This window comes from Hakea prostrata, chromosome 6 (genome assembly GCF_041222555.1).
Source record: "Hakea prostrata isolate BN-2017 chromosome 6, UWA_Hpros_2, whole genome shotgun sequence".
NCBI classification, from domain to species: domain Eukaryota; kingdom Viridiplantae; phylum Streptophyta; class Magnoliopsida; order Proteales; family Proteaceae; genus Hakea; species Hakea prostrata.
In genome coordinates, this window is record NC_142605.1 from 20,979,567 (window position 1) to 20,992,914 (window position 13,348).

General features: G+C 37.5%; 1 protein-coding gene and 1 pseudogene across 1 annotated transcript; one reads left to right on the plus strand and one right to left on the minus strand.

Annotated features, from left to right (window-relative positions):
* Positions 1 to 1,509: 1,509 nt before the first annotated feature.
* On the minus strand, positions 1,510 to 3,478 carry LOC149012542 (uncharacterized). Its single transcript, XM_089158689.1, has 2 exons — positions 3,014 to 3,478; positions 1,510 to 2,878 (listed from the first exon to the last, which is right to left on the minus strand). Exons 1-2 carry the CDS (start codon positions 3,201 to 3,203, stop codon positions 2,109 to 2,111), a joined length of 960 nt encoding a protein of 319 aa, XP_089014815.1. The 5' UTR covers positions 3,204 to 3,478; the 3' UTR covers positions 1,510 to 2,108.
* An 8,187-nt stretch (positions 3,479 to 11,665) lies between these two features.
* On the plus strand, positions 11,666 to 12,277 carry LOC149012543 (histone-lysine N-methyltransferase ASHR2 pseudogene; annotated as a pseudogene).
* The last annotated feature ends 1,071 nt before the right edge of the window (positions 12,278 to 13,348 follow it).

A 13,348-nucleotide genomic window follows, 5' to 3' on the forward strand; every position in this document is an offset into this window, starting at 1 on the left:
TTTGTTCTGAAAATATATGATCTATAATGACTTAAATATTTACAAAAAATTTGTATTCTTTTCATACTCTTTTACTACATATTTAAAAGAATGATTCACTTTTAATTTACCTAGTCAATCTTAAAAATAGATCCCTCCTCCTATATGGTTAAAGGATTACATATGATGTGTATAGGACATACACGAAAATAATAACATACACCGAAATAGTGACATGTGTGTGTCCATATGTCACTACCTATATATATCATATGCAATAGCAAATGTGAGTAAAGGATCTAGACTCATGTATGGTATGTTGGGTTTTGCACATAAAAAAATCTATATAAGAAAATCGAAATTTTCTATCTCAAATACTATTAAATGGTACCGGAATTGTAGAATTTCTTTTCTTTTTTTTTTTCTTCTATGTATTGATGAAAGCTTTGATGTTGAAAGTGAGAGAAATAACCCTATCCCAAAAATATCTCCATTAAAGCCATTATCCTACGCCAATCCAGCCCAGGGAAAGATCTAACGGTGGTTCCCACTCCCTGGTGATATTGACAGATCCTAGCTCATTACCCACATAAAAAACATCAAATCAATCTGAATTCCCTTCTTTGCCTAATAATTCTGCGTGATGTGATGCATCCAACAATCAGGAGCATTATATAATCTTAAAATGATACTCTACACGTGAAGTTGGGGTCCACCCAATCAACTTGTCACGTCTAGAACTTCTTCAAGAGGTAGATGGTTGAATAACTTATTGAAAGCTTCTTCAACCGAATACGAATAGCTAAGATACATGCAAAGAACGGGCCGACCTTGTATTGGCTGGGGAACCGCCTCCTACACCCAAGTTAGTCTAGACAACAATAGAAGATCTTAAGAGAGTTCTCAAGGCATAGTGAATAATGGTAAGATGAATCCCACATATTTCTCCTGTAGGATGAAGGTTTATATAGAGATATTGGAGGCAGCGTCTCCTTGTATTTTGCATATTCTGTTGAAGAATGGACGAGAAATCTAAGGAAACACACATTTTTTTGTCGGACCTAATAGAGTCGTTATTCGCTTATCCATCTCTCCAAGTTTCGGAACGGATATGTTGAGTAGTTATCTGTAACTGACCATTTTGACTTAGTCGTTTTCAACGTCACTCTTAGTATTGAAGGTCTTCTTACCTTTCATACTCTTCTCAAACATGGCTCCCGAAGAAATAATACGCACTTGCCCAATTGAGTACATGCTCTTTCCTCAAAAGGGCTCTCTGAGTCTCTTGAGGGAAGGAAACACACTTACCCGAGTGGGTGTGTGTTCCTCCCAAGGGGATCTCTGAACCTCCCGAGGTACCCCTCGAACTATATGTTCTCCACAACACAACTCACACTCAAACGAACCAGACGGGTCAACCATGGCCCCTTGAACCGAAAGGGAGTTCGATCCCACAGTAGTGGATTTAATTTCCAAACTAGGTGCAAATGTGCAATGCATGCATGGAAGTGTGGGACTCGGGGCACCGCATGTGCAGCACCTGTTACCGTACGTGTTTGGATTTCGCGAAACCTCTGCCGTCACTACTACTTGACTGCGTCTTCAGGATTCTCGAATTCACACAGAAACATAAGCGCTATGTTCGAGGGACCAGGTGATTACTGGAAAACGCGCACCAGCTTTTATCATTCCACGTCACCTCTCACTCATGGCTTTTTGACGTTTTTTCTTCGCTTCCCCCTCTTCTTTCTCTTCTTTCAAAGCCGTTTTTCTTGGAGCCGGAGGTAAAGTTTTCAACAAATAGAGCAGTCCCAATATGGGATTAAAATTGCAAAATCAATCAATCTGAATCCCAGATCCCAGAAACAGTAAATAACCAAAGTCATACGAGTGACTGAGTCCCAGGTTAATTACATGCTTTGTATAAAAAGGAAAAGAAACAAGTATTAAGTATTAACCACGAAAGCTCTAACCTATTACTACTCCTCTCCTCTATACACAGAAAACTACCAGGAAAAAGGGCAAACTAATTAAAAAAAATTAAAGAAAAAAAAAACAAAAACTATGGGAAATCTTGTAAGAAAATCCGCCAAAACTGGTTCTCTTCACGGAAGGCATCATGGTTCTCTTCATGCAAGATAATCCAAGCTCAGCTCCATCTTACATGAGCCACCAGCAGCAGAACTGCCGCATCTCTGGCTGGATCCCACGAGATTGGTATCAGAGCGGTGAACCGGCTCAAAGCCGAGGGTCAGTTCCAACCCTACTTCGCTTTCTTCGGTTTGGCTATGTGAGTCATTGGATTTAACAGCTCTAGCAGTCTCAGCTCGGCTAACGAGAGCCGGCTCCTCGGTCTCAACGGAGAACATGCTCTCTGTCTCTCTACTGTCTCGGTCTGCTTCCGCTCCATTCAGCCCAGTTTGGTGGCTATGGCTCCCAGCCGACGACTCGTGGTCGTGGCTCGAGGATCGGTTAAAGTCATCTTCAGTATAGCATCTTTGCCACTTAGTAGTGGTGGCAGCGACAGCGGCAGAGGCGGCGGCGGCAACCGCGGCGGCGACGGCCGGTTCGGTGAGTAACTCGGAGGCAGAAGCGAGCTTGGCCTTGGGTTTGATTGCAGAACGCTTGAACCGGCCACGGGACTTGACCTTGTGAAGCTCTTGAGAAGCCGCAGAAGAGTTGTCGTCCTTGGAGACGTGACGTATATCGTACGCTTTCATGGGTGGGCAGGGACTCATAGCTGCTTCCGACGAGATTTGAACGATCGGAGCGCCTTTTAGAACCGCTTCCACGGCAGATTGGCAGAGCTGCCAGCTTCCAGACCACAGTAATCCAACTGATCCGTAGATTGGGTTAACTATTCTCCCGCAGGCCTCGTATAGAAGGGAACGAAATATCGCTGCAAAAAAATGAACCAAGAGTTGGTGAGCAGCAAATCGCAAATGAAAATCGAAATCGAAAACCATAGATTCAAAATTATTAAAAATGAAAATTTCCAAATGGAACGGGAAGAAGATCGAGAAGATTAATTTACCAGGACGAAGGTGGTCAGGGCCGGCATTAATGAGGTTCATGAGTCCAGCACGGCCGTAAAACTTAGCGAGGAAGACGGTGGCATTGGCTTGGGATTCAGGGTTCTTGATCCACTGCAAGCAAGGTCTGATGCTGCAGTTCTCGCTGCAACCTTTGCGAAGAACTCGACATCCATTACAACTCATCCTCATCTTGGCTAGCTGGCTGTCTGTCTGTCGACGCAGGTATTAATTACCTTGATGATTAATCTGAGAATCGCTGAAGAACAAGGGAAGGAAGGGATTGAAGTAGGAGGGTGGGTTTGTCTTTTGTTGACGAAAAAGGAGCTTTGTGGAGTTGGAGGAGGAGAATAGAGAGAGGGATTGGAGTCTATTTAAGTGTGAGATGGTTTGTTGGAGAAGAAAGCTGTGGGTTTGTAGGTGGGGTTACCGCAGCGGTTTTCCCAGATAGCGGTGGAGTGGAACCCGGTTTTGATTTTCTACAAAGTGGTGGTGGTGGTGGTGGTCCTCTCTGACTCGCGGCCCTTCCCCTCTTTGGAAAAATAAAGTAAGATTAAAATCCTCCAATTTCTTCGCCAACCTTTTTTAAATATCCCCAAACCCCCCCACTTGCAGTTAAATTACAATACTCTCTCCCCTGCTTACCGCTCACGCTTACTTCAAAACACAGGTCATTTTAGTAATTGACGGGGGAGAAGATGACGACATTGATGAGAAAAGAAAGGATAATGAATGAAAGTTGCCCATGCAAGCGGGTCCAAAACAAGGGACATGTAGAGAACAGCGCGTGTCAACCACGTTCAGATGTTAGACTGCGGGCGGATCGCCACATATCGTGGAAAAATGCAAAATGCAAAAACAGAGGCTTCTCTCTCTCTTTCTCTTTCTCTTTCTCTTTCTCTCTCTACCCTAGTTCTACCCTCCTCCACATTCCACATTCCACTCCCGGTTTTGTGGAATTCGTACCTAAAACCACTTTCCTTGCAACCAACCGCCTAAAACCACTGTCTGGGGAAATCCTGCTGGTTTTATCCAGGACTGTGGGCGCCCGAGGGGTATGGGCCAGTGGTTTTGATGGTGTCTCCATTCTTATCCTTATTTCAAAGTCTTATCGAGATTCCTTTCCTTTTCTCACATTTTCTATGCTTATTCAATCTTCAACTTCAAAATCTAACCAAGATCCGTCACACACCTCTACCCACTTTTCTACGAACGTCCGGTTTTTCTGGACGTGTTGTGTTCATCACACAATCACTCCCAATTTTTCTTTTTTAAATTAATTTATTTACAATATATAAATTTATTTATTTCCTCTCCTATTTCTTAATATTAATATCATCCTTTGAATTATTCAAAGAAATATCGTTAGATTTTATTTATTCATTTTTAATATATACTTTTATATTTTAAATTTAATAAATATTCTAATTGAATTATATCTCTCAAATTTTGAGAGAATATATGATTTACAGGTAAAAAAATTCATTGCAGACGATTTAGGAAGATGAAGAAAAAATTGAGTATAAAGTTTTCTTGTCTTTTTGAAAAGTTTAATATTTTTATATAAGAACTTAAATATGATTTTTTACTAATAAAATGTATTATTGATATATTTTTCTCTTATAAGAATCTGACTGATAAATTCCATAAATCAAACATGACATTAATTTTAGAGAGCAACTCAACAGGATGAATTGTTCAATGACTACAAATACGGCCATTTACCTGCCCTTGTACAAATATCTGCTTCATTTTTTAATTCAATTTTAAGATTTATACAAGAATAATCTGTACGCTAAATTAACGGAAATTGAAATGAAGAAACTAGGCAGATACATTGTACCTGTTATCATTCGAAGATTATTTAATGAAACCAACATTGTATGATTGTTTCGGTCCAACCGCGTTTCATTCAATTTTCTATTGGCTAGGTTTTGTCAATATGCTAGGGGGGCGGTGGATGGGAATTTAGTCGACCGTGACGGCGTGACCCCACCCCACCCCCACCCCACCTTATCGCTACTATTATTTTGGAAGCCACTGTTTTGACCATTTGTCGTTGTTTATCACTTAGTCTCTCTCTAGATAAGTATGGATTCTTATCTCAATGTATATGGTCTAATCAGTATTCATTAATAACAATTAGAATAAGAAATGTGGGTTAGTTGAAGCTTGCAAGGGGTGTGGATGGTAAAACTAACAAATTGGAAAGAGGGAAAAGGATAATGGCTCATTATTATCGACTTGTGTGACTGTTGTGTCATGATCAAGGATAATGTTTAAATTCCAAACAATGAAGCTTCTTGAACCTGTAAGTCATGGGTTGTAGTGAGGTGGTTGGTTTTTTTTGTGAAGGTCTCTCTTATCCTCTCGTGGATTTTCAACTATTGTTTTCAAATTCAAGTTGAGCTTAATTTGTTCTCACATATTGAAATTTTTTTTGTATTTTCTGAAGAAATTTCATCTTCAAGGGATTTTAAAATAAGTCTTATTTTGTTAATTATCACTCAACATATAATACATTTAAATTACGAACAAAATTTTATTTTAAAATGAAAATAAAATCATGCATTGAATTTCTTTTGAAGAATTTTTTTTGTAAGAGGTAGTGAAAGTGAGTATGACTCTTAATTAAGTAGGGCTTGAATCACCTCTTTATTGATGCACTTACAAGTAAGAGCTGGACAAATTCGATTCAAATTGCGAACAGGCTCTTAGTGAGGGAGAAAGCTCAATTCTTCGTAGCATTAATCAATACATAAAAACAATCTTTTAAATTCAAAACTTGCCAAAAATCATACAATCTCTTAAGAGTACGAATTTGTTTCATGGTGTATTATGTAATACACCCATCTTCAATATATAGAAAGTTGTCTATCCTATTAAAAAAAGTACTTGAATTCTTTTCTCTCACCAGCCCACCATTCTTGAGTAATCACACATGCTTGTTCATGACTAGGGTCAATTTTCTTCCTATAACATTGCATTTGCTTTGCTTTTATATCATACTTTCTCTTGTGTCAATGTAATCTCTCTTCTTTTTTTTCCTTTATTTTCTTGGGAGTAAGACTTGTATCAATCTAAGGGGTAATGAAAGTAAGTACTATTCCTAATTAAGTATGACTTTGAATCACCTCTTTATCAATGCACTCACAAGCAAGAGCTGGACAAAATTTGATTCAAATTATGATCAAGCTCTCAACAAGGGAGAAAGCTCTTGTAGAATAATAATTCTAGTTGATGCAAAATGACTTGAGTGATGGATTGTTCATTTCACCATAATGTTAGTGTCTTGGATAACTGATGTGAGGTTCTAGGTGTAATGGAATTGAAGATGGGAAATCTTTTAGGTTTCCTTATTTGATTATCATTGTTCTATATACATTCTCTCAAAATACCCATTAATATTCTCTATATCCTCTATTGTGAATGTGCAAAAAAATAATGTTTATAAAATCTTACATTGATTGAATCCCGAGGGGTGGTTCAATTGGCAAAAGACCAACGCTTCTGCGTAGGAACTCAGAGTTTGAATCCCCTCGGGGCCAGGGGTAAAGCCTTTTTCTATATTAATTATATAAAAGCTCTCCTGATGATGTAATCGTGGTGCTCGCAAGCTGGCCGGATGAACCTCAGATTAAAATAAAAAAATCCTACATTGATTGGTTTGTGAATTATAATAGTTTTTTTTTTTTTTGGGGGGGGGGGGGGAATAAGAGCTTTTTATATATGAAATGGAGGTTTTACATAATATAAGACGGGCTTTACTCCTAGTTTCGATGGGGTTCGAACTCTGACTTCATACATGAAGAAGATTATCGTATTGTTAGATTATCATGTTTTTGGTCCAATCCTGTTCATTAGTCACCCCAACACTTAATTTTAAACATTTATTTTTCATGAGCTATCGATTACTTTCAATACTTTGGTTTAGTAATACAATCCAATGACCTGTATATCCCTTTTTTTTTTTCTTTGTTTGGGGGTGTTAAGAATCTTTATATATCCTAGGTAAACTGTAAAATAAGATATATTAAAATTTGGTAGTTTTATACCATCAAGCAAACTTGAACCTATGACTTCTTCACGAAGAGATATTAATCACTGTCGGTTGATCATCTTAGAATGGTTTTAATGTAAAATAAGATATGAGCTAGTAGCCTTGCATATTTTTTCAAGCCAACCACTAGGTATCTTGGCTCTTAACATCTAATGACCATTTACATCAGTATTTCAAAGATATTTTATTAAATTTTACTTTTTGTTTTCTAAAATATATCTTCAATTTGATTTTTTTTCGAAAAATCATCGCATGCAAGTGGAAGACTGTCTTTATTATTATTTATCTGATTATCTTACTTTATTCTTTCAACTATACCTTAACGCGTCTTATAAACCTAGATTTACTCGCATAATGGTTTTCTAAGTCCAAGAACTTCGGCAAGAAGAAATTTTCATATATTACACTATTTTATGAATAATATAACACATAATATATCCTTCATTTTGACTGACCAAGTCTTATGTTCAACTCATCCACAATTCTTTCTGGCATGAATCAATGTACAAAAATAATCTTTTGAATTCAAAACATGAAAAAAGTCATACAATCTCTCGTGAGTCATACCAAATTTACAAAAAAAAAATCACATTAACACCTCTTAGTGAAGAAATCTAAGATTCTTTTTTCTCACCAATCCACCATGCTTGATTAATCACATAAATGTTTTTTTTAGTGGATTTTTCCTTTTCCAACCCCAAAGACATGTATATTGTGAATTTTATGTCTTTAATCATAAAGATTTTTCATACAAAGGTGAGGCATCAAACCTCTTCATAGAACATATAAGTATTACCATGCTCCCCTCATATCTTATTTTTGGTTTCAAATGTATCTTAAATATCTGTTTGATTAAGATTAAATAAGAGACCTTCCAGTTCCAGTAATATTTTAATAATAGAGAGAAAATCAGATAATAATAAGGTTAAAGAAAGCTTTATTTAAATAATGGGTCCCACTTGTCCGGACAAGAAAAGACTGCACTTGCGCAATAGGCCCTAGGGAGTAGGGAGTTTGATTAAAAAAAAAAAGAAAGATTCTAATTAAAGAAGTGGGTTGTCATTTAAAAATTGATTTATTTAATTAATTCAAACATATAATCAAGAGGTCTATAGACTAGCATATACTCTATAATAGCTTAATAGCGGTGGGTCAGTGGGTGTTCCTGAAATTCCAAGTAACGCGGAGGAGAACATCATTCATTCATTGTTTCTCGATAATCTGTCCAGAAAAAATTGAAAAGTCTAAGTCAGAAATCGCCTAATTGTGTGTGTGGGACAGTGGGTGGGTGGTGGGGCCCACAGAAAGTCTTTTTCAGATAATTGAGATATTCCCTGCAACTTGGAAGTTGGAACTTCAGGAACTTCAGGAACTAGGGAGGACTAGGGACTAGGGAGTAGTAGGAGTAGTAGCTCTAGCTCCACTCTGACGCTTCTTCCACTAATTTATTACTCCTCGAGCTGCTGATTGGGTTTCCCAAAGGCCAAAGTTACGATAAAGGGCTTGGTTAGTTGCTTTTAATTAATAATTATGATTAGCTATCATTTTTTATCCCATTATTTTTTATTTTACTAAAATAAAAAAAAAAATGAAATTTATGACACCCTAGGGCCCACTTGGACTTGCCAGTCTTTAATCTTTATGAGTTTCTCTGTTTCACACAGTCACACGCAACCGCAAACGCAAACGCAAACGCAAGCGCAACAGTAGTGCCAATTTGCTTTTAGGGTTTTGTGGCTTTAAAGGGTTTGCTTGTACAGATTGCTCTCCTCAGTCCTCCCATCTTGGATTCGATTCATGGTTACGTGTCGTTTCGTTGGCTTTGGCCACTTTCGATGATTCTTTGATATTCTTTTCCCACCTTAAACTCTCCGACAGGGAAAAGCATGTCGAGCATGGATCCTATGTTTCATTGCTCAGTTTTGCTTCCACGATTATCCAGTGGGATCATTTTCCACTAGGGGTGTCAGTTTGCCTTTTCTTTTATTTATTTATTTATTTTTATTTGAGATTCATCTGGTCAATACTAGTTTGCATGCATCTCGATTACATCCCCAGAAGGATCTTTATAGTCCGTAAGTGTCGAACCCATGACTTCTCCCTTGAAAAGTATGAATCTTATGACTCTACCAACCCTGCATTGATGACCTTATTTGTCTTAAGCTCACCCTGATCTTGAATAAGGTTTAGACTCAAGATTTTAGTCCTGAAGGTGGGTTAGGGTCAAAATATTTTGGACCTGAGATTATTCTTTGATCTGTCGGCTTTATCCCTATCCATCATTGATTTTTGGCTTGACCATGACCCTGATTTTGCCCTGATTCTAGTTCTAAATCCTCTGATCTTGGCCGTAATTTTGTCATTGATGTTTGATCTCAATAAATTAAGAACATGAACAAGAAAATGGTCAATCAGGCCAGGGGAAAGTATAGTATCAATCAAGGCCAGGGCTAGGGACAAGGTCATAGACAAGGCCATTTAGAGTTAGGGATAAGGCCAAATATATGGCTAATCATGGCTAGGGCCAATTAGGACTAGGGCATTACCAATCAGGGCCAGTGACAGGACCAATCAAGATGGGAATGGATAAGGTCTCGCCCAGCCCGGCCCTGTTGCGGCTACAATTCCCACAAGAGATTTCTCCCCCTCTCTTTTTTATGAAAAGAATTTCAAACTCCAAATAGGTTTTTTTTTATTAGAGAAAATTATGTACTAGGTTTAAAGCTTTGTCTTTCCATACCTTCCAGCTTCTCATTTCCATACCTTGGGTCAATAAGTCCTTAACTAACGTTTGTTTACAACACAAAAAAAGAAAAGAAAAAAAAGTGGGAAAAATGTAAATGTGAGACCCCACGCAAGTAGGTTCACTTGGGAAGAAGGGGGGTTTTGGTGGAGAACTGGTAAGACCCAGTGAAGAAAAACAGGGAATATGTAATTTCCACAAGCTTAATTAATTTTTCTTTAAAATATTACTCAAAATGATGATTTTATTTTATTATTATTTTTTTAAAGCATGAAGTGTGAAGAGAATTGAGTGACACATCAATAAATAATTCTTTAATCTAAAAAACCTTTGTTTGTTCATTTTCTATTCGATGTAGCAATTATCGTAAGTTTTTGAAATTTCATTACAAACAGTACATTTTTTTCACATTTTTTATTGTCTACCTCATTTTGTTTTAGCAAATAAATGGTTTGCTAAAGGTCTTGAAAACATGTAGCATGCTTATTCATATTAAAAAATTCAACCCAAAAAAAGCCTTGACCATTATTCGCCCCTGGTAGTTTTCAATTTAAAATTCAAATTCGGCTATGAATTGGGACATCCATCCATCGATAATTTTCTACAAATTCCATTTCTGGTTTGACAGATTACTATGGGCGCCATTGTAACAGGCAGACTATATTTATAATAAAAAGTATTCAATTAAAAGGAAAGACAGGGTCAATAAAACCATAATTTAAATAAATAAAACGAAAATTTATTCTGGGAGATTGAAAACTAATTTTGTTTTTTTTATAAATGTCTTAATCATAAGAACGCCTATAGACAACTTTGAAAGGGACCTAAAAAAATTTGGATTACATAAATGATTTTATTAATTATGTTACATGTGGAATCTAATTTATTTGATCATAACTGATTTTCTTTCCTTCACTAGAGGTTTTTTTTTTTTTTTTTTAATTTTTTTTTGGGAAAGGGGGGAGGGGGGGGGGGGAGTCTTTGTAAAAATTTTTTTTTTTTTTGGTCAAAGTCTTTTGTAAATTATTTATAGGACCTGTTCATGGTTCTACGTATCTGTTCTATTTCTCTGATTTCTAGAAACCACAGCAAAGACACATTTTGAATTTTTTTTAATTTGAATTCACAACTCAAGTGGGGACAATTTCTTAGAATCTAGTTGTATTCTTGTGGTACAGTATCTACCTATAGGCACTTGCAATGAAATTATGAAACCACATGGGAAACGTATTATAAGTATCTACTTGACATGGACCATATGTCTTTTATGGCGGAGTTTGGCATTTTGTTTCTGAGTTGTTGTATTCTTGTTCTATTTTATAATAGAACAAATTATATATCTCTCATGAGGTTACAATCAATTGTATTTATTACTCCTGAACAAAAAGAAAAAAAGAAAGAAAGAAGAAGAAGAAGAAAAAAGAAGAAGAAGAAGAAGAAGAAGAAGAAAGAAGAGAGAAAGAAAAAAGAATTCGATTATTAACTATTATTTTCATTAGTTCAAACTATGCCCTTATTTATACATATTCATTCCGGCAGGATTCGAGGTTTTTATGTGTTAATGGGCAGAAGACCCGATTTTTATTTGCGGCAGCTGCTGCCGATGGTCTTGATTTTGCCATGTCAGTGAAGTTTGAATGGATGGTTGAAATTTAAACAATGAGGTTTTGTGTAAATTTTAATTTTTTTCACACTTTAAGGGATTAAATTTTATTAATTTACAACTCAAGTCCCTCAATACCCAAAGCCTAATTGGCATTCACTGTTTCCTCTCATGCCCTACGGTTGAAGGAAGAGATTCTAATCCCCTCGTTACACTACAACTACCCATCGGAGAAGAGTAGAACGAACATGTTTGAGACAAAATCGAATCAGCTTATCAAAGTGAAGGAGATCGAAGGGAGAGGGAGAGTTGTGATTGCCTTGCCAATCGATAAAACCTAGTCAAGTACCTCTCAGAGATTCTTCAATCCTTGTTTATTCTGCTCTTCCTCTTTAAAATGGGGTTCGCTCCAATTTCTGCTCCAACTGCTTCAGAAAGCTGGAAATTTCGATCCCCTCGTCGCTATCCATTACCTGCAATTCGTGTTCAATCAACACCCTCTTTGGCAGCCCTAACCTTGTTGATCCACTGCCCTTGCCTCGTCTCACTCTCGTTGGGTCTGCCAAGTCCTGAACTTCATCCGTAAATCTCACTCTCTTAGTTCAGACCTTCAAACCCAAGCCCAGTTTCTTGTTTCCGCTTACAACCTCGCTGCTACTTCCCCTTCCGATTTCCAGCTCTTACTATCCCTTCAAAGTGAATCGCCTAAAACCCAGACTCCTAAAACCCCTTTTCTCCACTCTCTAATAGCGTCTTGTGTACCTCCTCAGAGTTTTGTTGGGTTTTCTCCGGAGCTTACTGCCGCTCTGCTCGCAAAGGACAAGCAAAACGCCTTGAGAATGACAAGGAAAGAACAATGATTATGCTATTTACACATAAACCCTCATTGTTTAAATCTCAACCATCCATTCAAACTTTGCTGATGTGGCAAAATCAAAACCGTCGGCAGCTGCCTTGCTGCCGCAAATAAAAATTCGCAGAAGACCCAGCTCTCAAATGTATCTATTTCAGCAGCACAATTAGTTAGAGATCGCTGTTCCATCAGTTCCATAAAGACTGGAGGGCTTTCAGCCTTACCAACTACAATAAAGGAGTTCAACCCAAATAAATTCCTCTGGCTTTTCTTTATATGTTTTTTATTTATCCACTAAGCCAGTTCTTTGCCCCTAGCTAGTTTTGGTGTAGGCTTATGGCAGTTATATTTCATTTCATTCTCTTCTTAACTCATTTCATATAATGAGAGTTGTTGGCTTATTGGTTGCTGCTTTGTTATGTGCTACTCATGGAGCTATTGCAAAAAAACACTTTATTCATAGATGGTGATAATGCAAACACATTCCGTGCCTTTAACTCGACAACTCAAGTTGAAGAGGCTTATTTTGTGATAACTCCCATGATCTTAACTCGAAACCCAAATTGCAAGTCCAAGGATCAAGCATCAAATGGGAAGAAGCTATTGACCATCCCGAATTGAAGCCCAAGATCTGGCCCCATAACCCATGGACCTAGATGGTGAAGATGGTGATACCTGCCTCGTTGGGAACTAGAAGAAGATCCAACTAGAATCCTGATAGTTTCTACAAGTGGATTTCTAGCTCAAGGGAGACAGAGTTGGGAGATGCGCCATTAAGCTAGGTATGAGCCCTTAAAATGATCCCCAGGCTTGTACCAGTGTTTAGAACCAACTGGGTTAGCAAACCACCCTTGTACTACAAAGTACTAGGGAACAGTCAGTTGACCAAGCAATTGCCACCTTAGGCGGTTTATTGAATTTGCACGAGCAAATTTGTCTCATTTGCCTTTGACACTCCTATTTAAGCTCTCTAAACCCTATTTTCACATTCTTTTATTGCAAAAGTGGTTGAGGACATTAGAAAAGTCAGAGAGCACCTGGAAGTGAGAAGAAGACCTATTCTCACGGAGATTTTTTT

Coding starts and splice junctions, on each gene's coding strand:
- LOC149012542 (XM_089158689.1), bottom strand. CDS start 3,203: ATGAGGATGAGTTGTAATGGATGTCGAGTTCTTCGCAAAGGTTGCAGC. Junction 2,879..3,013: donor CCCTGACCACCTTCGTCCTG/GTAAATTAATCT, acceptor ATTTTTTTGCAG/CGATATTTCGTTCCCTTCTA.